Raw genomic sequence first — 27959 nt, 5'->3', positions numbered from 1 at the left:
GACAGAGCTCAAGGTTCTTGTTTTATTGTCGATTGAATAAGTAGCTGCATGCTAGGGCCGTAACAAATTGTTCATCCGATGTCTTGTCTATTGGTCGAATCGCATGATATCGCAGAAAAAACACGAGATCGAAATCCTTTTGATCTCTATCGTTTTGGCTTTTGGTCTCCAAAGCATCTCTAGATGGTTTCGATGGAATAATGTTGGCTCGAAAAACTGAAAAATAAAAGAGATTTCCTCGATGTCACCAATGATGGCAACTCCACTTGACAAACGGAAAGCAAGGGTCCGTTGGTTGGAGGCATCTCCCGATAGGATTCCTAAGCCATGTTGCGGCCCGCAATGCTCAGGGTTCTTTCATTGAAAACGAGGTTCATGTTCACGAGCAGGTCCGGAGACTCGATCCTGGCCGAGGACGGGGGATATCGGCTCAGGCCGTTTCGTCATTGGATCGTCTATCATCATCCTTATGCTGAAAAGAGTCGGGAACTTCTCAATCTTCATAGCCTCGATGATGTGCACCGCACTCGAGCTCTTTCTAGGAGATTGTTGCGGAAGAAATAGAGGTGTGCGGTTTTTGGCTTCGAACGATTGAACTTAGTGAACCAAGTTGCCACCTTCTGGGCATCATCAGCCATGGCGAGAGCAAGCGGCGCATTGGAGATCATCGTAGATAGAATCACTGGTAGCGCTAAAAGTAGTTGGCTCAACCGCTCGCTCGCTTTGGAATTAGTTTGAAACATAGTTCTATCGAAGAGATACTATAGTAGAAAGTGACGAGCAAGGCCTCTAATCACCACACAATGCTACCTTGTTCAACATCTCGCTTATACTAGTCATATGATATATATCTTAGTTTTCTTTCGCATAATCTTAGATTCTTTACTTAATGTTAATTGAAAAAAAAATGCTTCTCTAAGGTTACTGTATTAGTCCAAAACCTCTCAACCTCAAACTGTTTATCTCATTATCTTAAAACCATCAAAAATATTTTGCCGTGCAAAAATTGGAATTGAGCGCTTTTTTTCTTTCTTCATTTATTCTTACCAATTCTGTGAAAAAGGAGTAGTTATGAGATTTTAATAGATTAAGCTATGGTGTGTGTATATATATATCTAAAGCCCCAATTGAGATAATATTCGCTCTGGTGCTCACCATGCGACACTAAATTTGTCACACCCCAAATCCTATCGGTAATGGCATAATCATCATTTTCTTTACCTGAATGATGCAGCTTCAAAGTCAAACAACACATCAGAATTTCTATATATATATATATATATTTGTGTGTGTACAAATAAGAATGGGTTAGATTACTTTGACGTAATCATATGCATATCAGAAAACATTCGTTAGATTAATAATATCATAACAAATATCAATGGTCTAGTCTATTAATCAATCTCATCAGTTCAAATACTAATGATTTATCCCATTGATTAATCTTGTCAAATCGCATGTCAATGGTTCATTCCATCGACTAATTTCAAATTACATGTTCATGGTTCACTCCATTGACCAAATTCATGCTCAAATATTTAATCATGATCACATATAACGCCTTATGACAGTGTAATCAAGCTCTCTCCTTGGAAAGGTCTCAACTTATATTGCCAGTGATTGACTCAAGAGGATATCTTTACTAATATGCACATACCCACAAACCCTTAACCGGGTTCATAGTGATATTGAGCACCAACCCACATCCTCTAACACTAGGAATCAAATCCTAAATAAAAAATAACCAATTAATTTTGCCAAAAAAAAAAACACATGATTTATCTCAACTTTGTTTATCAACCATAATAAATTTTACAAGGCATTTCTCAAACCATTTCAGAATCTATTTTGTTAGCTAGGTTCACAAATCGATATATAAATTTTTGCAACACATTTGTTAATACAATGATCAAATCATTGACAAATACCCAATTGTAGTAAATATATAATCCACATTTTATGCAACAAATATGCTTATCTATAACTCATAATATATCAATTTTATCAATTTCAAGACATGAGTTTAGAAATTCATAGAAGAGATAATACCACTCACCTACGAAGACTGAAAATCAGCTTACAGTGGTTACTTGAGCTAACACACTCGTATTCCTAGTAATTAGTTGAGAACTAATATCAAAATCCTAGTAATACAATATTCTAATGAACCGACTGACTAGCTACGCTTTATCGTTGATGTAACAATCCCTACGCGTCATAAAAAAAGCTCGCCCATAGCGGACATTTATTATTGTCTATTATGTGTAGCCCGTGTGCTAAATTTGTCATGCCATAACTTTCTCCACCAAACTTCATTTCAAGCGAACTTCTCGATACTAGCACAACACCATTGTAAATTGAAAGTTCAGCAGCGTTAGGGCTAACAATTTCGTAGAATTGCTGGGGATCAATTGAGAGCACAAGTCCATCAATAAATCAATTGATTTTGTAATTCACTGATCGTACCCTTTTCAAAGTATTACAAGACCCCCCAACTTGGTCGATCCAAAGTCTAGCCAGAAGCAAATGAAATTCAGCCTTGAAAGTTACCGTTCGCTACCGTTCAACATGCACAATTAACTTTGAAAATTTATTCTGAACAAATCATAAACTCAAATCAAGTTTATTCACAGTATTCTAAATATATATAAGCAAATCGATAACTCTTTAATCGAATCTCATAGCTCAAATTTTTTTTGAATATTACTTCGATTAGAGAAATAATAAGCTTGCCGAGGTGTGCGGATCGTGAATACGCGACCATTTTTCCCTTTCTCCTTTTTTTTTTCCTTCTCTTGCACGGACGAGCTCTCTTTATTTTTCTTGTTTTCTCCGCTAGTTCAACGTGCATTATCTGATGAAGAAGAAGGGAAACGAAATGGGCCTGGGCTTGAGAGACATGGGCTGGGTTTATCGGGCATTGGGCCATAATTACAATGTCCGACTGATAAACTTTTAACTTAATGATTCATCATCCCGGAGGTAAAACCTGAGGAATAAATTGGTCTCGTCCGTGGACGAGTCGAGATTCTTTGAAACCCCTTCAATTCTTTTAATTCATTAAAGCAACTTGATCCATTTTTTCCAGGATGTAATTTCACGAAGTCTATTTCACTACACACGGGTATCTATAGACTCTTTGTTTGCCATGCGATTTGAGTCTCTTCAACCAAGACTCTTTTTCGTGGCCAAAACGGAATCTGTATTTTATGTACTCCAGAAAAGCTTGAAATTTTTTGATCATTTCTCAATCGACGTGCTTCGCTTCTTGTTTTGGCAGGGAAGTTGTGATGATGGTTTCGATAGTTGCATGTACGGATATAAGAATGTTAAAATATGATCCATTTTGTGAAAATTCTAGACTACACTAGAGTACACTTGCTTATGAATTAAGTATACGTATGAAGGAACAAAGCCAGCTGGAAGTTGGTTGAAAAGTCAACAAAAGTGGCTGGGAGTTGCAGAGAAAATATTGGGTGGTCCGGGACCTCCACGTCAGCGTGGTCCCCGGCCACTCACGAGGTGCCATGTGGAGGGGTGGGCCCCACTTGGTGTCCTCTTCGCTTTTTCTCTTGCTCCTCAACGCAGCGCTCCTCTCTCTCCTCTCTCTCTCCCAAATAACTCTCGGCTGATGGCTCGGCTCGGCTCGGCTCGGCTCGATTGGCAGAAGAAAGCACGGGTCAATGGATAATAAATGCGCAACCCTCCCGCTTAAAGTTTCTCTCTCCTCACTTGAATATTTTCGGACTCTCTCTCTCCTCGCGGACGATTTGCACTTCCTCTGTTTCCATCTCGCGTATCCCACCCCCCTCGCCTCCGCCTCCACCTCCGCCTCCCAAAAAAGCCTCGCCGGTCCGTTGCCTCCTCCAAGAGCCCCGCCAATCACGGCTGGTTCCCGACCCCCTTCGCCTGGACTATTTCCAACGCCGAGATTGAGCGTAAGGTTTGTGCTCGCACTGGGTCTCTAGGCAACACGGGCCTCCGTTCGATTGCCTCCCTCCCTCCGCGAACTCGTCATCAACTCCGACTCCGAGCCGCCGTCGCCGCCACCGATGGCGTCCTCCGTCTCGGCATCTACTCGTCCTCCCCCTCCCTCGGGCCGAAGACCGCCGGCCTCCGCTGCGAAGTCGTTGGCCTTCGGCGAAGGGAGGCGGCCTCGGTCTCGTTCCAGCGGCGCCGGGCTCCCCGCCGTCGGCCCAGGTCTTTGTCCTGTCCAGATGAACTCCCTCTCTCTCTCCACCCCCCTTTCGATTGGCGAACCCCGCGAGCGGCCCGACGAACCGGGAGCGAACCTAATATTTTCTCCCTTCTCAGAGCGCTCGATGCCCTCTTTGCCCTCTACCCCGATGCTCGACGGCCGATTTAGCTCGCCTCTCCCACGACCTCCACGCTTTTGAAGGTTCTTCCCTCGCGGTTCGGTGAGGTCTCGGGTATGCCCTCGTGCTGCGTCTCTTCTTCCTTGCTCAGCAACACCGTACTGCCTCTCTCTCTCTCTCTCTGAGTGTGTCTCTCTGTGCATTCTTTCATCCATGAGGCAAGCATTTCGACTAGGGTTCAGGGGTTTCGCCACCCCCTTCTTTGAGGTTCGTCCGGGTACCTCTCATTTTTGCGTGAACCCATGAATTTTATAGTCTTTCTTTCTATATGACTACTATTTTCACTTGATCGGTCCTTCGGCAAAAGCGGCGCTAGCGACAATGCGGACGGCGGTTTCGAATCAGGTTTTGCTCTGTGATGCTAAGTGTTGCTTTGGTTCCTTAAAAAGTTGCTGACTTTTCACATGTTGTAGCTTCTTGGTTGCCGAGATTAGGTTGGTCGTTCTATCGTCTTGCTCGGAGCGAGAGAAATGTTGTCCAAAAGGGCGTGTCGGGTCGTCGACACACGAGTCGGCGCGACTTAAGGGACAAGAAAGGGAAGAAATCGAAGGGATTGGTGGCTTGGTTCCTAGTTCTACCAAAAGTCATGTCAAGGTATTGTCTTTTAATCGAACCTATCGTTCCACACATGTGTTTTGGGGACTTGACCATTCGGCATTCATTTTTTGCAGAAAAATTCTGGTGCAAGCATTGGTGAAGTCGTGTTGCCTAAATATTAGGCGGGGTCAATATTAGGCAACACGACTTCACCAATGCTTGCACCAGAATTTTTCTGCAGAAAAAATGAATGCTGAATGGTCAAGTCCCCAAAACACAGGTGGAACGATAGGTTCGATTAAAAGACAATACCTTGACATGACTTTTGGTAGAACTAGGAACTGAAGCCACCAATCCCTTCGATTTCTTCCCTTTCTTGTCCCCAGAAGTCGCTGTCGACTCAGGTGTCGACGAATTCAACACGCTCCTTTTGGACAACATTTCTCTCGCTCCGAGCAAGACGATAGAACGACCAACCCAGAATCTCGGAGCAACCAAGAAGCTACAACATGCGAAAAAGTCAGCAACTTTTTAAGGAACCAAAGCAACACTTAGCATCACAAAGCAAAACCTCAGATTCGAAACCGCGTCGCATTGTCGCTAGCGCCGCTTTTGTCAAGGACCGATCGAAGTGAAAATAGTAGTCATATAGAAAGAAAGACTATAAAATTCACGGGTTCACGCAAAAATGAGAGGTACCCGGACGGACCTCAAAGAAGGGGGTGGCGAAACCCTTGAACCCTAGTCGAAATGCTTGCCTCATGGATGAAAGAATGCACAGAGAGACACACTCAGAGAGAGAGAGAGAGGCAGTACGATGTTGCTGAGCAAGGAAGAAGAGACGCAGCACGAGGGCATACCCGAGACCTCACCGAACCGCGAGGGAAGAACCGCCAAAAGCGTGGAGGTCGTGGGAGAGGCGAGCTAAATCGGCCGTTGAGCGTCGGGGTAGAGGGCGAGAGGGCATCGAGCGCCTGAGAAGGGAGAAAATATTAGGTTCGCTTCCCGGGTTCGTCGGCCGCTCGCGGTGGTTCGCCAATCTGAAAGGGGGGTGGAGAGAGAGAGGGAGTTCATCGGACAGTGGACAAAGACCCGGCCGACGGCGGGGAGCCCGGCGCCGCCGGGAACGAGACCGAGGCCGCCTCCCTCCGCCGAAGGCCGACGACTTCGCGGCGGAGGCCGGCGGTGTCTTCGGCCCGAGGGAGGGGGAGGACGAGTAGATGCCGAGACGGAGGACGCCATCGGTGGCGGCGACGGCGGCTCTGAGTCGGAGTTGATGACGAGTTCACGGAGGGAGGCACCGGACGAAGGCCCGTAAGTTTCCTAGAGACCCAGGCGAGCACAAACCTTACGCTCAATCTCGGCGTTGGAAATAGTCGGAGGCGAAGGGGGTCGGGAAGCAGCTGCGATTGGTGGGGCTCTTGGAGGAGGTGACGGACCGGCGAGGCTTTTTGGGAGGCGGAGGTGGAGGCGAAGGCGGAGGCGGAGGGGGTGGGGGTGGGATACGCCGAGATGGAAACAAAGGAAGTGCAGCTCGTCCGCGAGGAGAGAGAGAGAGTCCAGAAAATATTCAAGTGAGGAGAGAGAAACTTTAAGCGGGAGGGTTGCGCATTTATTATCCATTGACCCGTGCTTTCTTCTGCCAACCGAGCCAAGCCGAGCCGAGCCGAGCTATCAGCCGAGAGTTATTTGGGAGAGAGAGAGGAGAGAGAGGAGCGCTGCGTTGAGGAGCAAGAGAAAAAGAGAAGAGGACACCAAGTGGGGCCCACCCCTCCACATGGCACCTCGTGAGTGGCCGGGGACCACGCTGACGTGGAGGTCTTGGACCACCCAATATTTTCTCGGGAGTTGCAAAGAATAGAAAAATGGAGAATAAGGGAGAAGCAACTACACGAATCGGGAGAAGCCGCAACAAGGAGAAGCTAAAGAACGCAAGCTGAATTTTATATTATTTCTTGTACTCAAAGTCGGTAGATTATGGCGGTGGATTCACGCCTATAAATAGGAGTAGTGGACGTTTGCTTGTAGAAGCAAGCAGAAAACTAGAAATGCTCTCTCCTCTTGTAAAACCAACTATCATAATAAAGTTTTTTCACCTTGCCATAGTTCATACACACTTGCACACACACACGCTTCCGCAATATCCAACAAAGAAGAGGAATGAGTGAACGCGCCATTCTAAATAGTTATTGTTCGACAGGCTCACTTCTTAATCTTTGAATGAGACTGCTTATTTCATTGCTGCTTCCATCGCTTGGATCTAATCCAATAACAGAGAAGCTACCACACACGCAAGAGCTTGGCCTGAGATACATCGACCTGATAATCACCGGCGGGTCACCGCAGGAATGAAGGAGGCCTCCTGATCTTGGTGGCTTTCTCGAACCCGTAAGCGATTTCAATAAGTGTAGGCTCGGAGCCTCTCAAGCCTCCGAAGCAAATCCCATAGGGCACTCCATCCTCGTCATATCCAGCAGGCACGCTTATTCCTGGGAAGCCCCCGATCGCAAGAGCCAGTGCCGCTGTACTTTCAGGAGTCACCAATGCGTCCAACTTGTTCTGCCTCATCAGCTTCTCAAACCCGTCTCGGCTCAATCTGGTCATATTTTGCAACGCTGATTTCACAGTCTTGTCGATCCCATTCGTGGCTTGCGCTGCGATGAACAAGTCCTGACCGTACTCATCGGTCTTTTCCTGCAAGAACGGCCATTTGTGTAACTAAAATGGAGTACTTGAACGTAATTTATTCACTTTGTTCCATGATATCTGTACTGTAAGTTGCAGATAGTGTAAATACGAGAAATTATTTGGCGCATCCTGGAGAGGGGTCTCTGCTCTCTTGCTTGATTCTGCTACGTGGTCCCCGAACATCATGTGATTCTACGTAATTTTGAGTCGAATGAAGACGGTGATATAAATTGCTTTGTGATAGTACTAACTCACCGCATGCTTGTGCTTGTTGTTGAAGGCAATTACATCTGCAAGGGATCGGACTGGTGAGACAACCAAATCTCGAAGGTAAGTATTCAGGGCTAGCTTGAACTCGGCAGACATTGCTACTCCTTCACTTCTATCAGAGTAGATTTTACTGAAGTCGGCTAAGTCCAAGCGGTCCACCAATACTGCGCCTTGTTTCCTGTCCATGAAAGGAATATACGCATACGTTATATGTCAAAGAAATTCGTTCCAAACTTGAGGAACTAATAGGTATTAATATCACTATAATTACCTCAGGGTGTTAAAATGGCTTTCAAATGCTTTGGCGAACGGAGTTCCTGAGTAGGAGTCAAAGAAAGGGAAAGGTTTAACAATTCCGAGTCTCTTGCCCTTGAGCCCGTCGACTTTGAGAAATTGCTTGTAACCCCCTCGCGGGATGTACTTGGACGCTTCTCTAGTGGCTTTATCATCATAAGGATCGAATCCTACAATGACATCGAGGACATTGACGGCATCTGCAACAGTCCTGCACATTGGCCTGAGAGATCCCGCATATGGTGATTAATACGTTTGGAGTAATTTCCTCGAGTCTAAAGAGTGTAAACGTATTTCACTACAACTTACCCAACAGTGTCCTGTCTGGGAGTGATGGGGATAACCCCACCTCGACTGGTCAAGCCAAGGGTGGGTTTGATGCCCACCACCGAGTTAGAACTGGAGGGACACAAGATTGAGCCGTCCGTCTCCGTTCCCAGTGACACCGCCGCCATATTTGCTGCCACGGATATGGCCGACCCGCTACTTGACCCACAAGGAGTAGCTGATAGATTGTATGGATTCTGTGTTCATATGCATTAACTTTAGTCATTAGATAAATAGATTCAAAGGAGATTTTCCTTCTATCATTTTGTGGAATCCGCCTCTTCTAGGACAAATAGCTCAAGTGCTTCATAAGCAGCTATCATGGCGCACTCACTAGCGCGTGATTTTAATATTTCCAACATATTCTTGTAATGATCTATCCCTGTGGCCCATGTGCCACTTTCCGAATATTTTTCACAAACTGCAACACTAAGTATTGAGGTTCGATTAAATTAAAAGCCTCAGCACGAAAGCATTTGAATTGTTAAAGCGTGCAAACATAGACCAGAATAGAAAAGTGGATCGGTCGTTTGGCTGACCTTTCCCTGGCCGCTCCTGGCACACCATCCACTGCGGCCGGCAAAAGAACGATAGTTAGCCCATTCGCTCAAGCTTGCCTTCCCCAGCAACACGGCCCCGGCCCTCCTCAGCCGAGCCACTACCGCAGCATCCCGAGGCACAACCGAGCCGAGAAGCGCAAACGAGCCCGCCGTGGTGTTCATCTTGTCTTTGGTGGCTATGTTATCCTTAAGCAGTATAGGGATCCCGTGCAAGGCAGAGAGCGAGCCGTGTGGCTTCGCCTTACGTTCTTGGTCCGCTCTATCGGCTTGGCGCAGCGCATCTGGGTTCACCTCTATGACACCTCTGAGGAGCGGGTTGAGCCTCCGAATCCGGTTGAGATAGAACTTAGTCAGCTGCGTTGAGGTGAGTTTGTTTTGCCTGAAAGCAAGTTGGAGATCGTGTGCGCTCGCTTCTTCGAGAGAGACTGCTTGTGCTTGAGCTAGAGCAACTGTTTGGAGCACGAGTGATGAAATGGCTAAGAGAGCAAGAAGCACTCGCGATTGAAGTAAGGCAAGGGGAGGATCGGTAGCCATAGTTTCACTGCTCTTCAAGGTTTGGTTAAGTTGTAGAGGAGCTCACAGCAGAACTTATAGCAGAGCAGGAGCCCCACAAAAGACGGGGCGAGTTTCAAAATCTCAATTCAAAATTTCAAATAGTATATAATTTAGTACACACCATTAGACCACGTGCCTAGTGATGTGGGGATAATAAGAGTAAAGCTTTAGGGGGAAGATGCCATCGGGTTCGAGTTCGCTCTGCAACAGATAGGAAGACAAGAAAAAGGTGCACAAAAACCCAAAAAAAAAAAAAAAAAAAAAAAGAAGCCAAAGGTGGGGATTTCGTAAGTTCACATTTACAAAGTGATACTGGAATCATTGGTGTAAAAAGAAAGAAAAAGAAAAAGGAAAGTTGATTGGTACAAAAAGACGGGCTTGAAGAAAAAAAAATATAAAAGGAGACGGACTGTGAGAATAGAGGAAATGAGGAAAAGGAATTGTCAAATCATTTATTATTATATATAAAATAAGTAGTTGTTAAAGATGCTCTGGATTGGTCATTCAAAAAAGACAACCATGTTATTTTTTTTATTACTGTTAAAGTCGGAGTGTGACAAAGGCATAATATGATAAGAATCTGATGAAATTAAGATATTATTCTATGAGAATGATATGAATTTTTATAGTTTGAGTCAATTAGATTCATCATTTTTAGGGTAAACAAATGCAATCAAAGATTATTCCATGTGAATTATAAGAATTTCTATAATTTGAGTCAACTCTGTTCATCAACTCTAGGGTAAATGAGTACAACTAAAGATTTTCATATGGGATGCTCTCTTTGCTCCCACGACAGGAAAGGCATATTCTCTTTCCTTTTCAATGATGCATCATGTACGGAAACAAATACATGGACATGGACCATCGTTGGCCCTCCTCCACAAGGGATGGAGCACGACAACACTCGACATGACCTTGATCATCGATTCATCGTACCGCGCGCCCCTGATGGCATCATTAAATCCCCCAACACCACAGTTTTCTCCGTGTAGGGAAAGGCCATTAAAAATCATAAACTATATCCATTATAATATATTTATCTTAATTTTTTATAACATTAAAAACCTTAAACTTATATTTATGAAATAAATTTATTAAAATTATAAAATATGACACATTTATTTTAAATTTTTTTGTAACACTAAAAACCTCAACTTGTATCCATGTGACATATATATTACAAAATTTGGTGTTATAAAAAAAATTGAGATAAATGTATCATGTGGGTATAAGTTTAAGGTTTTTAGTGTCACAATTTTTTTTTAAAGTAAATATGTTACATTAATTACAATTTAGGGTTTTTAGTGACTTTTACCCTCAATGCACTAAAGAAAGTATTTTAAAGTATTCTCCTCACTCACATGGCTTATTTTCAATGTAGCTTTTAAATGTACTTATAAAAAGCGGAAATATTTAAGTCTAATATAAAATTCTGCATTAATATGTCAGTGGTCATCATATTTTATTTGCAAGCATAATCATCCAACCAAATTAGGACATGTATTCATGGTAAAACGATTAAACTTAAGTGAAGAAAATATTAATTTGGATGAGCTAAATCAAATTAGCATTTATCAATACCAACCAAATTTTAAATGGCTTTAGTATCTGTTTATACCAAAGTAAATACTGATCAAGATTTCTATACATGAGGGACCTCTCTATTCGTTTAAACGAAATGAAGAGGAGTGAGCTAGCGTTAAATGAGATCGTCTTTCGATTTCCTTCGGCGTTATTTAAGGCAGTGTTGGTGAAAACTTCGGATTTCTCTGTGATATGACTTTTGGTTGATATCAATTAGATAAATCCAGCCCTTTCGCCGAAGATGGGATACTTACCCAAATGATGAAAATTCCTTCACCAAAAAATTGGATTCTTTCATTTTTTAGAAATTATAGCAAAGTATTAGGCATTTTTACAGCGTTAAAATAAAATATAAGGATAATATAAGTACTAAAAGTGAATGAAAAATTATGGAAATGAAAAAAAAATAAATAGAAATTAACACATTGTTAAGCATATTAAACACTAGCATTGCAATGATATCTTGTTATTATGAAAAGCATAGATATTTATGGTCCAGTCTGGCCCACTAACAACATTTATAACAAGCAGTCAACACTCTAAATGCATTTACAAATGCACACCCGCCAAAATTTTTGGCATGTCATTTGTACGCTGACAATCATTATTCACAAGGAGTTACAAATACTAGCACCGCTAGATGCTTGACCATTACTTGGTATTTGCGCCTCTATTCGGCATCTTGATCTATGTGTTATCCTCTTTTTGTTCCCAACACTTCATCAAATTTTAAGATGACTAACATTTTGTATGCTTTGTCGATGAGTCTTGATGTTTGCTACACATCTTTCGACCACTTGTACATTGTGTAGTTGTCGATGACTGTATTGCATAGCTGTTGATGTCCGAGTCACATAATTGTTGATGTTTCCATAACTTGAATTATTTTTATTAACTGACATCACATGATTGATCAAACTTCATTGTTTGTCGTAAGTAAAGAGTGGCCTATTTTTCAGTGTAAACACCAGCCGAAACAATCTTAACCAAGCAAAAGATAAAAGAATGGCCGAGACCATTCAACTGGATCAGGAGAGGATTTGTCATTCCTCTTTTAGCATCCAAAAAGGCTAAGTTACACGAAGAAAGAGGTGGCCGTGATTATGGTGACCAATATGAATTCAATGGTTATCAGCATCAACCTTGCGACTTCTAGTGGTATCTTTCCCCAGTGGGCGTTTCTGCATGATGACATATGGCGCGTCAAGATGAAAGAATGGCTGAATAATGGGGGCAAGAAAAGCAACAAAATGTGAAACGCGTGTGCACTTTCAATAAGAAAGGGAAATAAGCAAGACGATCAGGCACATCATGGATTGGGAAAAGTGAGATAAGCACAAGTACCTTATAACTATTAAAATCATCAAAGCTTGGTTGAATTTTCACTGTAACATAGGTGTAGACATAGCAAATTCCGAAACATTCCCAGGATTTTTTTGTAGAAGGGCCAACCTAAATCATATGAAGCGAATGTATCAAGTATGGGCTAACTAAAATATGAAGAAAATTGTCAAAAAAGTTCTAAACCTATTACACTTTTGTCAATTCAGTTATAAATATTTCAATTTTGCCAATTTAATATTAAGCTTTTTCACCTTTTGCCAATTCAATTATAAACTTTTTACTTCTTACTAATTGAGTCCACTAGTCAATTTTGGTCGGAAATTGCTGACGTGGATGGATGGTGCTGACGTAGCAATTTTAATAATATTTTAGATTTTTATGGCTTTTTCTCTCTCTCTTTTTTTTTTTACCTTTTTTTTTTTCGAGCTAGGGCCGGCCAGGGTTGCCAGTGACCCTCGTCGGTCCTAAGTGTGGGCAGCGATACCCTTGCTAGATTTGGCTAGGCGAGGGCCACTCTCACCAACTAAACTCCAAACCTCCCCCCCCCCCCAAAAAAAAAAAGAAAGAAAAGTTAAAAAATAAAAATCATAAAAATTCAAAAAATTATTAAATATTGTTAAAATATTATTTAAAATGTGCCACGTCAGCGTCGTCGTCCTTGTCAGCAAATTCTGGTTAAAATTGATTGAATGAACTCAATTGGCAAAATCGAAAGGTTTAGGATTAAATTAGTAAAAGTGTAATACGTTTAGGACTTATTGGATGATTTTCTCCTAAAACACGTGTTCGGATTCAAAAAAATATGATTGCCACATCAGTTAACTAGAGCTTGTTTACATTGCGGCAATTATATGTTGAATATTCTTGAGAAATAGATGTTATAGATAACATTTAATGAAACAATTGAATCATATAGTAAATAATACGGAATTGTACCTTATAACTATATACTAGTTATAGACATGTTGCGTCTTCCATAGCCCACTGCCAAAAATTTAATTCATTCCAAACTTGAGGAACTAATGGGTATTAATATCAATATAAAACATCAGGGTGTTAAAAAGGTTCTCAAATGCTTTAAATCCTTGAATGTAGTTCATAAAAATGAATCAAAGATTGCGTTATCTGATTTGAGATCAAGCTTTCAAGTCCTTGTATGCAGTTAATAAAAAAGAATCAAAGATTGCGCTATCTGATTCGAGATCAAGCCACTAAGGCCCTCGAATTGTGCTCAAGTGAAGAATCAAATATGGTACAATTCTTTCAAAAATCAAGTCATTAAGCCTCTTCAATTGCATTCAAAGAAAATTAAAATTGGTGCTATTCAATGGGATATCACACCATCTGAGCTCTCCATTTGTCTTTTGATCACTAAAGAAAAAATCAGATGAATTTTTACTTCATTTAGAAAATAGAGATTGCCCTCACTTATCGCACATTGCAGACATGGTACACTTATTGTACACGTCTCCTCCTTTTTTTCATGTTTTTTCTTCCTTTCCTTTCCAAGCCCCTCCTTTTTTACCGGTCAACTTACCTTTTTTTTAACCAATGGTTATAGTATCAATCTCTTAGGTGTGAATATTTGAAATTCAATATTTTTGAAAAATAAAAAGATTTATGAGACATAATGTGAAAATAGTTATGATTAAATCAATAAAATTAAAAAATATAGGATGAATTGGCAAAAATGTAAATTTTTCCCTCCGAGAGAGACTACTCAAGCTAGAGCGACAGTTCGGAACATGATTAATGCCATGGCTAAGAGAATAAGAAGCACTCGTGATTGAGAGAAGGCAAGTGGAGGTTCGGTAGCCATAGTTTCGCTGCTCTTTGGGGTTTGGGTAAGTTGTCAGAGAAACTCAGAGCATAACTCACAGAAGAGTAGGAGAACAACACGGGGAAAGTTTCCATTCCTCTTCCTCAGTTCAAATAGAATTTAATCAAGCACATACCATTAGGCCACGTGGGTAGTGGCATTTTTTTTTTTAGGGGGGTTTAATTATCACCGTTCGAATCTTGCGCTCTACAAGTGGTAGGATAAAGACGAGTAATGTGCCCAGTGACATGGGCTTTGAGGGGGTGGGGAGGGAAGCCGTCCGGTTCGAGTCCTGCGCTCTGCAAGAGGTAAGAAGACAAAACAAACGTATACAAATACAAATGATAGAGAAAGCGAGGTGTGGGATTTCAAATGTTCACACCTAAGAGAGTGACACTGCAATCATTGGTGTAAAAAAGAAAAAGTAACTTTTTTTTTTTGGTCGGGAAAAAGAAAAAGTAAGTTGACTAATAAAAAAGGATTGGCTTGAAAAAGAAAGGAAGAAAAGAACTTAAAAAAGGAGGAGACAATGTGTCATGTTTGATAGAAGGCCATGTCATTTCTCTATACTTGTTGAAGTTGGGGTGTGACAAATGCATCACGTGACAAAAATTTGATGAAATTAGGACATTATTCCATATGAATTAGGGGTGTGCAACCAGACTGAATATACTAGGAAATCGGACTAGTCCATCCGGAAAACAGGATCCGAAACTGATTCCCATTGAAACTGGGTTGAGAACCAGTTCCGAATGAATACCCACTTGGGAAGCCAATCGATAGGGTTGGTTTGGGAACCGGTTTTGTAAGCCCAAAGTTCCAAAACTCTATCTTTGTTTTCCTTGATTTCTAATCTTAGAATTGCGTTTTCCCTCTCACATGGTGCTCCTCCTTCCTCATTCCTCTTCCTTGTTAAGTCAAAAAGTTTATGTAGTTATTGATTATATGTGCCTAATGTTTCAATATAAATTAGGAGGATTACGTTATTTTTTCGTGTATTAATGTAAAATTCGAAGTTTTATAAAATATTGGGCAGTTGCAAAATATGTTTAAGTGGAAACGGGATTAACCTTAGAATCGGATCGGAAAAATAGGATGATTCCAAAATAGGGTTTAGTGCAAACATGATTGGGTTCATGATCTAAAAAAAGGGAACCGATTATAACAGGGTTAGATAACCTATCCACCCTGGACTTGATAACCCCTACTATGAATGGTACAAATCCCTATAGTTTGATTCAATTTGGTTCCTCATTTTTAAGATAAATGAGTGCAACAACAGATTTTTATATTAAAGGAGCATATTCTCTTTCCTTTTCAATAATGCATCAAGTACGAACAAAATGCAACATGGACGGGGCCCATTTTTAGCTAGCTCCTCCTCTTTACTAAGGGAACGAGACAATACTCAACAAGACTGTGATCATTGTATCGAGTGCCCTTGATAGCATCAGTGGTCCACCCAAAACTAGGGGTGTGCAAAATACCCAGGATCCGCTCAGACCGCTCGGAACCGGATCGAAACCACCCGAACCGGCGGTTCTTGAGGAAATCGATCCAGGTTCCCGGTTCAGATTTTGGGAACCGGTTCGGTTCCGGTTCCATGGGCGGATCCGCCCGCCCGCCCACCCAAACCGGACCGATTCCCTTTTAATATTAAAAAAAATTGCTAAAACAAACCTAGATCTCACGCTCACCGTCTCATCTCACTTCTCTTCGGTTTTTGTGGTTGCCTCTCTCTCTTTCTCTCTCTTCCTCGATTCCTCTCGCTATTTCGATTCCTTCTCGGTGACCTGTGCGTCCGCCTCACCGCTCGAGCCGCGAAGCCGCTGTAGCCCAGTCGTCCGCCACCCTCCTGCCGGCGCCGCTCCGATCACATACCCGCGCGCCTATCAACTTGCGACAGCTCCGCACCTCCGCCATCGTCGTCTTGCCAGATCCGCCTTCCCCTCGACATGCAGCACTGCAACCGTCGCTCGTTTCTTCACGCCGGTGGCCGCAACTCCAGCAACCCACGAGACCCATCTGTGACTAACGCTCGGCGTCCCCTGCTTTAGCCGCACTGATCTCGCTCGACGACTACAGATTTGAGCTCATCTTAGCCCTGACATCGTCGCCGTTCAGCCGCCTAGTGACCCGTGATCCAGTTCAGTGACCCGCAACCTATCTCCGCCGTTGCCTCTTGCCCAAGCGACCCTTCTGCAGATCCCGAAGAACTAGTGTCACCCGCGTCAAGATCGGTTCCATGGATCCACCCGGGAACCAAAACGGACCGGCGGTCGGGTTCTCGGGTGGATCCATGCAACAAACGGGTGGATCCCGGTTCCATTTTTTCGGAACTGGTACTTAGCGGGCGATTCCTGGTTCTAGGTCGGGAACCGCTTGCCCGGACCATGCACACCCCTACCAAAAACCACAGTTTTTTCTATCTAGTTTTTTAAATGCACCAAAGAAAGTACTTTAAATTATACTCCTCACTTACATGGCTTATTTATAATGTAGCTTTTCAATGTACTTATAGACAGCAGAATCTCTAAGTCTAATATATAATTCTGCATTGATATTTGGGTTCTCATAAACAAGCGTAACCGTCCAACCAAATTAGGAAATGTGTTTGTGATGAAACTATGAAGCTTGAGTGAAGAAGTTAGTCAATTGGATGAGCTAAATCAAATTAGCATTCATCAATACCGACCAAATTCAAAAATGATTTAGTATATGTTTATACCATATGTTGATCAGAATACCAATTTCGGAGATACGATCTTCTATTTTGACTAATTAGGAGCAATCATGAGAATCAAAGGTTGCTCCCATTCCCTCTATAAATAGGAGATGTCACGCCCCGATCCTCCGAGCGCGCGAACATCCCACTCTGGTCGATACAAATGCGACTTCCCAGGACACGTCGCCGACCCATTCATTTTTATATTACACATGCGGAAGCGAAACAAATCTCCTAACAACATTTAACTTGGGATAGAAAAGCATGCAATCAATCACAACCAAACAAGCTTTCTATAAACACATAGGTTTATATACAACACAGGATTGTCTACAAAATAGACAGGCTCAACAACTAGGGAATTGTCCTATGACCAACTTGTCAGACACGTTCGCCGATTCTTCAGCCTTCACCTTCTGAACTCCAGGACTTCCGGTCCTCCACGACCGTCATATAGAGACCTGAAATATTATCCCACAACCGGGATGAGACTACGTCTCAGTGAGTCCTACCCTCTAAAACTCAATTAGGAAGAAAATACGCCTCAGGGCGCTCTAGCCACACAAATAGGATAGAAGGCTTACCTCGCCTAAGTCCATTTCCTGCACGTCAGTACAATTCATATTCAAACAATGCTCGCACAAGCTGAAACTACCGACACACCCATCGGTCTATCAATTCAATCAATCCAATTGATATCATACGATCCACATATCTATCAATTCATACCATCTATTAAACCATACCATCTATTCATCCATCAATACATTCACGGCTCACACAAGCTGAAATGGATGCAATGTTGTCAAGCCGATATAGATGGTAACTCGCACAGTTGATATATACATAGATGGTAGCTCACACAAGCTGATAGATAGATCGTGTTCGCACAAGCTGATAAAACGATCTTAGCTCACCAGAAGCTGCCGCAATATTCAATATAGTATATTATAGCTCACCAGAAGCTGCCGCAATATTCAATATAGTATACTATAGCTCACCAGAAGCTGTCGCAATATATATATATATATATATCATAATTGCTCGCCTAAGCGGATATATATATATATAAACCAATGCTCGCCAAGGCTGATCATTCAATAATAAACTATAGAACTGGATATTCAATCCAATAACAACCAACGATTCAAACTAGTCATACAAAGCAATTACGGTGCTAAAAGCCAACACCGGGTATTTTCAAGTTAAATACCACAACTTCATCAATATCACTCAATTCCACACTTTTGGAATAATTAACCATAATCATCAATAACTCAATTTCTCAATTTAAACATACAATTAACACAAACCGACCGCACCGCTTTGCGATCGCGCGAAATTCTAACGACCTAGGCCATCCCAAGCATAATTTTCAAAATTATTAAATAATTAAATTTAATTCCGAAAATTAAATAATTAAATATTATATTATAATAATATAATTTAATAAAATAATATTTATAAATTCGAAATAATTAATTAATTGAAAATAATTAATTAGGGCTTAAACAAGATTACACTAATTTAATCATACAATTAGCCCTAATTAAACATCCATTAAACTAATCATACAACTAATCTAATTTACATTAAAATAATCTAATTTAATCACATAAACCTAATTAGACTAATCTAAACACCCCTTAAGCGTCATTAACTCACTAAGCAAGAATTAGAGGATAAACTCACCGGTTTTGCGCGCCGGTGAGTTCACGGCGACCACGACGCCAAGGCGGTCGATAAACCCCAAAGAGGCGACACCAACGGAGGCCGGGAAGACACTGAAAACGGGCCTCGAAATCTCCAAAACCTTGCTGTCTTCTGCTTCTGCTCTTGGCTGAACTGCAGAGAAGAAACCAGCAGCTTCAATGGCGAAAACGGGCCGATCGGAGCTCCGGCAAGCGGGTGGTTGGCAACCGGTGGCTCCCGGAGGTCTTGGGGGTCTTGCTGGAGGTTGGGATGGGCGGAGGAAGGACCGGAATGGGAGAAAAATGGCCGAAAACGCGAAACAGTGCAGGCTGCAGGCGGACCGACGGACCGGCGACCGGTTCCTTCCCGACGGCGCCCAGGCAGGCCGGCGGCTCCGTTCGGGACGAAATTGGACTCGTTGGAACGGTCTGTCTCTCCCGGTCACGGTGATAGGTGGATCATTGTCTGATTCATCCGGGAAGACCACTTTTGACTCGATTTTTCACTGAAGGGTCAGCTGGAGCAGAACTGGAGAAGAAGAACATGGAGGAGAGAGAAGCTCCGTCGAGATGGGGACCGAATGGGGGAAAGAGAGAGTGATGGGAGGGCTGTCAAAGCCTCCATAAAACCTGCCCCAAGTCCCCATGCCCATGATGGCCTCATCTTCTCTCTCTTCTCTAGCCTTTTCTCCCTACAACTAGGGGTAATTTGGTCATTTCCACCTTGCACAAATTACACATCTGACCTTGGGCTGAAATTGGTGGATGGGCCTAAGAAATGAGCTTGGCCATGAATAGAAGTGGGCTTGGAAATTGGTTGGGCTTGATTGGGCTCAAAGTTGGACCATGGGCTTTAAAACGGAAATAGTTGGTTTGGCCCAATGGGCTCACTTGCTTGACTTAGACCCATTTGGTGGCTGTCCAACTTTGGGCATAGGGCCCACACTGGCTTGGCCCGGCCCACGACCTCACGGGCTTACTTCCTCGGTTCGAAAATCCATTTTCTAATTGCTCGGCTTAACTGGCTCTGTCGACTGTCTGAAGTAACTTCATCCAAAGTCCGTCCCGGACATTCCCGAAAATTCGAAGTCCAATCATAAGTTCTCTTGCCATGTCAATTTCGCCAAATGCCATTTCGGTTACAACTCAAACTGACGGGTGGCTTTGAGGATTCACGCGTGACCGACTCGTATCAAATCACGTTCAAGACATCTCGACGCATGGACGTCCTTAACCGCATGAAATTACGGGGGATAGATTCTTATTTCAAAGTACACGATTACTGAGGATCGACATAGGGTCGTTCGTGGATTCTATAACAGTAAACGGAATCACCCGTCGTTCCATTATGTTCTGTCCGCGAATCGACTTTTAGTCGTCCTTAGAATCAGCCTACCTATCTACAGGATCGTCCTCACGTAAATCTCACGGTCAAGTCGTTTTCCCAGGTCGAGTCCTTTAGTCGTACGAGTTCTGTCCTCATTAGCCTTTCCCCTCAAGGTCAGTATCTCAGGAGTGATTAATTCCGAGTGAGATCAACCAACAATGCATTGACGAAATTCACATCCATTCATTCCTCAGAGGACTCGAATTTCAGGATGTCACAGGAGATCCCTCTCTTCATTTAAAGGAGATGGAAGAAGAGTGAGCTAGCGTTGAATGAAGTTGCTTTCAATTTGCTTTGGCATGAGCTAAAGGCAGTGTTGGTGAAGACTTTGATTTTTCTGTTGTGATCTGACTTTTTGCTTATATCAATCAGATGCATCTAGCCGTTTCATCGAAATTGGGACGGTTACCAAAAAGATGAAATATCCTTCACAAAAAAGTTGGATTCTTGGTTTTTATGGAAATGGGTTTTGTGGCAATTTTGAATAAGAAAGTGTATAGCGTTTTTAAAGCTAAAAATCAAATAGAAGGACAATAAAATTACTAAAAGTAAATGATAAACTCTGGAAATGAAAGACTAGAAATTAACACATTCAATAGATATATTAGAAATCGGCATCTGTAATGATGTATTTTTCACAATGAAAGGCATAGATATCTATAGCCCACTATGACAATTACAACAGGGGTTATCACTCTAAATGCAATTACAAGTGCAAATGCCCGAAGATTCTGGCATGCTATTTGTATGTTGGCAATTATCATCGACAAGAAGTTACATCTTCCAACATCATTGGATGCTTAACCGTCACTCGGTATTTTTGCTTCTATTCGACATCCAGATCTATGCGTTCTCCTCTTTTGCCCCCAACACGTAGTAAAATTTAAAGATAGCTAACTCTTTATATGCTATGTCAATGAGTCATGATGATTGCTGCACATCTTTCGATGTCTTGCATATTGCTTGGCCATCGATGTTGACGTTGCATAATTGTCAATGTTTCCATTGTCACACCACAATTCACAAGAAGAAGGGTATGACACGACCGTCCTTTTACCAAAGGACGTAGCCTTAATGTAACCAAAATTCAACCCAATATCAACATATATACATCCACACACACACATATATATATATATATATATATATATATATATATATATATATATATTACAAAAATCAAAACATGAACCTTCTACAAATACTAACTTATAAACTTATCAACTATGCATAAGCCATACCCAAAAATTTCCACCACAAAAGTCCTTCCCGAACGAACGCTCATGCCTATTCGCAACTCGCTGAAGAACCTGAAAAACAAGTAGATGAGAGGAGTGAGCTACCACGGCTCAGTGAGTAACACATTTCTTCTAAGCAGATCGAGAAATCACTATGCACATTTTAAAACACAAACATAACTCATTTTATCATAATATCAAATCATAACTCGAATACCGAAAATACCAATAGTTGAGTCCATTAGTCAATCTCGTAAAACATGCATCAATGGTCTATTCCATTGATTAATTTCATCAAATCATATCGATGGTCCACTCCATCGACCAAACTCAAATCACACGTTAATGGTCCACTCCATTGACCAATTCATGCTCAAATGTCTAACCATGGTCACGCGTAACGCCGTGACAAGACGACCAAGATTCCCCCCTTGGCAAAGTCTCCACCTATTATTAGCCGGTGGCTCGGCCCACAAGAATATCCTAGAATAGTATTCGCATACCCACACACCCCTCAGGGTCCACAGCGACATTGAGCACCAACTACCAATAACAATATTTAGTAATCTAACATAAAAAAGGAAGTCATATCACAACTCAAAATTCGATATATAAATATCAAAACATTCTCAAAAGCATTTCAAGATTCTTTCACAAAGAATTTCACAAATCCCTTTTCAAACAACCATTCAAATCAATGTCAAAATATAACTCCCTTCGAACAACAAAAATGTCAGTAATATCTCGATCATGTTTCATGCAACAAAATATGTTTTTTATCAACTCATAGAGTATTTAATCCGCCATGTTTATCAAAATATGAGTTTAAAATGCAAAGAAGAAATAGTGTCACTCACCTGGGAAAAGCCAAAAATCAACTACGACGCTCACACGAACAAACGCATTTGGATCCCTAACAATTAACAGAAAAACAATATCAAAAGGCCAAATAAAAAGGATATTCTTATAACGACTCGCCTATACTAGGCCTATTAGTTGATAAAACGACACCTACGCGCCTCAAAAGCTCACAATTTAGCGGAAACCCATTATTTTTAGTTAGGCGCGGCCCATGCGCCAACTTCATCATGCCATAACTTCCTCCACAAAATTCCGTTTCAAGCCGTCTTATAGTTTTTAGAAAGCTCTCTTAACATACAACAACAACCCCAACTCAGCCGCCCCAAAACAGTACCGAAAACAACAAAAAAAGAGACTTGAAGCCACTGTTCGCTACAGTACCAGATTGCACCCCCAACTTCAAAATTCCGTTTCGAACAAATCGCAAGCTCAAATCACGATCCGTAAGATGCCATAGCTTCACAACATCCCAAAGTACCATTTCTAAAAAAATATACAGCTTACCGACTTAAAAATCGGGCTTTGCCATACAAATATCCAAGAAATCCGAATTTTTAGCTCTAATCGCGGCGATTACTTGAAGTTGGTGATTAAAAGCTTCGATTCCTTACCGGTGTTGCAAAACACACTTGAGTCGGCTTGATGAGGCATCCGGACCACAAGCGCGCCAAATTTTTTCCCTTTTTCCCTTCTCTTCTTTCTCTCTTCCCCCCTGTTTCGTGTTTTCCCCTGCTTCTGCCGATATTCTTCTCTTTCTCTCCCTCTCTCTATCTTTTTAAACTCAGCCGAAGCTTCCTCCACTTTCCTTCAGCTTCCCTTTTTGACTTTTCAACCCTTTCTTTTTATTTTATTTTATTTTCTTGTTTTAAAGCCCATATATTACATCCATAACTTGAATTATTTTCCTTAACCTACCTCACAATATCGATCAAAATTCCATTGTTTGTCATAGACAAAGAGTAGGCTATTTTTTAGTGTAAACACCAGCGAAACGAACTTAATTAAGGATAAAAAGGAAAAAGCCGAGATCCGCTCGTCAGAATTAGGAGGGGATGTGTCATTCCTCATTTAGGGAGGGAAAAAGCTAAATTACACGAAGAAAGAGGTGGCCGTGATTATGGTGACCCACACGAATTCATTGGTTATCAGCATAAACCTTGCGACTTCTAATGGTGTCTTTCCCAATGGGCGTTGCTAAATGATGACATGGTTCGGTCGCACTACTCAAGACCCTCCTGCCAAAGGCAACGGTCCTCCTTCTGCGTGCACGTCAAGATGCAAGAATATGGCTGAATAATGGAGGTAAGAAAAGCAACAAAATGTGAAACACGCGTGCCCTTTCAATAAGAAAGGGAAAAGAAGCAAGATGCTCAGACACATCATGGATTGGGAAAAGTGAGACAAGCACAAGTGCCTTGTAACTGTTGAAAATCATCAAAACTTGGTTGAATTGTCACTGGGACATGGATGCAGACATAACATATTTTGAGACATTCCCCGGATTTTTGCAGAAGGGCCTTGTTTTACACTGTCTCGGCCTAGGTCATCTGTAGCTAATATATCCAGCATACTAGAATAATTAACCGTTAATATATCCAGAGTACCACTATATTGAAATAACGACTATAATTCCCCTCGTTACACTGAGATAAAGATCCACTTCTTCACATTCTAATCTCAATTGTCTCCCAAGTCAATTTACCATTGTTCTCTCCGAGATAAGAGATTTCTAGGACAAGAACTTATCTTAAAACCATAGTTCTCAATAAAGAATACACTAATTAAAAAGATCATCACTTAATATTGAATGCACATAACTTCCTAGATCACCAATATAAGAACTTATCCGGTTTCCATTAAATTCAATGGATCCCATATTCTCAACTTAAAGGATCATCACTTAAACTTTTCGCTTCTTAGATCAATGACTTAGTGACTTTCCTCGCATCATATCATTTCAAAGAAAACTATAACTAAAATTGACCATATCTACTAGTTCCACAAAATTTTTAAGTAAGATCATATGTTTTTATTTAGAAGTTCACAAGCTGCGATTATGAAATTCACACATATTACTTCAATCTATGAAAAGTAAATTATGTCTCGCTTAACAATTTGATTTTACAATCTTAATATACCGAGATCGCCACGAAATGTATTAATATATTAATATGAAATTCCCGACCAAAAATTCTTCTGTTCTTTCACGACTTCTCCGCGGAAAGGAGGAGCTGATTTTGTCACTCTTATATTAAATTAAGATGGGCTTAGGCTTTTTCATTCTTTTCTTTGGCCCAATTGTTACACGTTTGATGTAGTTGAATTTACATTCAATAAACTCCAATCTGAAAGTTAATTTTCCAATTAAAAAACATATTTTATCCTAAGAATTAAAAAAACAAACGCGATGATAATTGCGAGATCCTAAGTCCATTATATGTTACGACGTTAGTCTGCAGTGAAGAATCATCCTCTGTCGAAGTGTTCTCAGATCGCAAGTGTATAGACAAGACGCTCTTGCTTATCCAACTCTGAGATTTGGATACACGGCCTGCGATTTCTCTAGCGACGATAGAGGATTTCAAAGTTGAAATATGAGCGAACTTTGGCAGATGATGGAACCATCAGTTTCAGTGGCTAAAGACGCAGCAAACATTTTCCATTGAAGGAGAACTGCTTGTATCCCCGACTCAATCCTCCGGTGCATGCTTGAATTGCAGAATTCATCACATTCACATTAAATTCAAACAGAGAAGCTACTACACACGCGAGAGTGGGGACGAGATACATATTTTGATTAATTCGAAAATCATAGCGATCCCTGCATGAATGAAGGCGGCCTCCTGATCTTGGTGGCTTGCTCAAACCCGAAAGCGATCTCAATGAGAGTGGGCTCAGAGCCTTCCAAGCCCCCGAAGCAAATCCCAAAGGGCACTCTATCCTCGTCATATCCAGCAGGCACGCTCATTCCTGGGAAGCCTCCGATCGCAAGAACCCGCCTGATTAGATGACGAGGAGTCACCACTGCATCCAACTTGTTCTGCCTCATCAGCTTCTCAAACCCGTCTTGGCTCAATCTGTCCATGATTCGATTTCATGGCCCTGTCGATCCCGTTCCTGGCTTGCACTGCAAGGAACAAATCCTGGCCAAACTCGTCAATCTTCTCCTGCAAGTACGGCCAGTTTGGTGACTAAAACTTAAAAGAGTTAAACAGGGTAGCATGGTTGATCGGAAAACTGCAAGGTTCGCATCTCCCTGCTCGCATGGACTACTTGCACGTATTTTATGCACCATGTTCGATGATATCTATGAATGTATGCTGCGGATGGTGTAAAAACGAGCGATTATTCAACGTATCCCTGGTAAGAATCTCTGCCCTCTTGCTTGCTTCTGCTTTATGGTCCCCAAACATTCTGTGATTTTAGTATCTCGACTAAAAGATGGTGAAATGAATTGATATCCGATAGGTCTAACTCACCACGTGCTGGTGCTTCTTGTTGAATTCAATTACACCTGCCAGGGATCGGACTGGTGAGGCAACCAAATCTTGAAGGTAAGTATTCAGGGCTAGCTTGAACTCGGCCGACATCACCAGACGCTCACCCCAATCAAAGTAGATTTCATCGATGTTGGCGAGTTCCAAGCGGTCCAACAATACTGCACCTTGTTTCCTATTTATTAAAGGAATGAAAATATATGCGTATAATATCTGTTATATTGATCGATAGGAAAATGACATAAATGATCATTGAACTTTGGTCAAATGTGTATTATGGTTCATGAATTTCTAATTTGTTCAATATGGTCCCTGGACTTTTGGTACATGTTCAATTTAGTCCATAAACTTTGTAAATAGTCAATATTATCTCTTAACTTGAATTAATGGAAGGACAATATTGAATTTTTCCATATAGTTCAAGGACTATATTGAACAAATTAAAAGTTTAAGGACTACATTGCACATTAAGCTAGAGTTGAGAGATTACATTAAATAAATTAAAAATTCAGGACTATATTGAACATTTAGCTAAAATTTAAGAACCATTTATGTCATCATCCCATCATTGATTCCAAATTAAGGAACTAATGGGTACTCAAATGCGTTGGTGACCAGAGATCCAGAGCGGAAGTGGTAAGGGCTTCTCAAGATTCCAAGTCTCTTGCCTTCGAGCCTGTTGGGTTTGAGAAATTGCCCGTAGGCCCGTCTCGGGATGTACTTCGATGCTTCTCTCATAGCTTCAGCATCGGAAGGATCAAATCCTACGATGTCATCGAGGACACTGATGGCATCTGCAACAGTCCTACACATTGGCCTGAGAATCCCACATGCAGCGGTTTACATGTTTGCAGTAATTTCTGTGAATATAAATGAGTGTCGCTGTATTTCGCCACAACTTCCCCAACGGTGTCCTGTCTGGGAGTGAGCGGGATAACCGCACTTTGGCTCGCCAAGCCAACGGTGGGTTTGATGCCCACCACTGAGTTAGAACTGGAGGGACACAAAATTGAGCCGTCCCTCTCGGTTCCTAGCGACACCGCCCCCATATTTGCTGCCATGCATATGACCGACCCGCTGCTTCACCCCACATGGATCCGCTGACAGATTGTATGGATTCTGTTCATTAATGTCATGGGTCAGGGAAATAGATCCAACGGAGGCTTTCCTTATATTATTATGTCGAGTCTTGCCTCTTCTAGGACAAACAGCTCAAGCCCAGCACAATTTGAATATTTTCACGAAATGCAAATAAGTATGGAGGTTCGCTTAAATTAATAGCCTCACAGGAAAGCATTTGAATTGTTAAACCTTGCAAAGATAGACCAGAATAGAAAAGTGGATAAGTTGTTTGGCTGACCTTTCCTTGGCCGCTCCTGGCACACCATCCATTGTCCACCAGAAACGCGATAGTGAGCCCACTCGCTCAAGCTCGCCTTCCTCAGCAACACGGCTCCGGTGCTCCTCAGCCGAGCCACCACACCAGCATCCCAAGGCACAATCGAGCCAAGAAGCGTGAATGAGCCCGCCGTGGTGTTCATATTGTCTTTGGTGGCTGTGTTATCCTTGAGCAGTACAGGGATCCAGTGCAAGATGGAGAGCAAGCCATATGGCTTCGCCTTATGCTCTCTCTCCGCTCTATTGGCTTGGTGCAGTGCATCCAGGTTCACCTCAATAACCCCTCTGAGGAGCAGGTTGAGTCTCCGAATCCCGTAGAGGTAGAACTTAGTCAGCTGCCTCGAGGTGAGCTTGTTTTGCCTAAAAGCAAGTTGGAGATCGCATGCGCTCGCTTCTTCGAGAGAGAGCGTTCAAGCCAGAGCGACAGTTGGGCGCTCCACTAATTCAGTGGCTATGACAAAAGGAGCACTCGTGATTGGTAAAAGGCAGGGGGAAGTTCTGTAGCCATAGTTTAAATGCTCTTGGAGGTTTGGGTAAAGTTGAAGAGTAACTTAGGGCAGAGCTCGCAGTACAGGATAGCGAGGAAAAAAGAGGGGCTAGTATCCACATCTCAATTCAAATAGGACATAAATGTTCAAACCTAATATGATAAATAATTGAACCTCCATAAAATCTGAATAGATCTGTGTAACGCTGCCATGTGAGGCTATCGAGATTTTTAATGGGGTTGTCATTCTGAATTTGTTCAATAATCTCCTGGGGATATTCCAGGCTTGGCAAGTCTCACATTATTTCAATTTTATAC

General features: G+C 42.0%; 1 protein-coding gene and 1 pseudogene across 1 annotated transcript; both read right to left on the bottom strand.

Annotated features, from left to right (window-relative positions):
• Positions 1–6972: 6972 nt before the first annotated feature.
• Positions 6973–9700, bottom strand: LOC104418921 (probable amidase At4g34880). The gene is made up of 5 exons (XM_010030398.3): positions 9032–9700; positions 8475–8689; positions 8143–8388; positions 7857–8049; positions 6973–7607 (listed from the first exon to the last, which is right to left on the bottom strand). The coding sequence occupies exons 1-5, from the start codon at positions 9584–9586 to the stop codon at positions 7251–7253; spliced, it is 1566 nt and encodes a 521-aa protein (XP_010028700.2). The 5' UTR covers positions 9587–9700; the 3' UTR covers positions 6973–7250.
• A 15368-nt stretch (positions 9701–25068) lies between these two features.
• LOC104420569 lies at positions 25069–27555 on the bottom strand (annotated as a pseudogene).
• Between the last annotated feature and the right edge of the window lie 404 nt (positions 27556–27959).

The sequence above is a fragment of the Eucalyptus grandis genome, chromosome 9 (assembly GCF_016545825.1).
Source record: "Eucalyptus grandis isolate ANBG69807.140 chromosome 9, ASM1654582v1, whole genome shotgun sequence".
NCBI classification, from domain to species: Eukaryota; Viridiplantae; Streptophyta; class Magnoliopsida; order Myrtales; family Myrtaceae; genus Eucalyptus; species Eucalyptus grandis.
The sequence above is the reverse complement of the archived record's forward strand: the minus strand, read 5'-3'. Positions and strand labels throughout refer to the sequence as shown.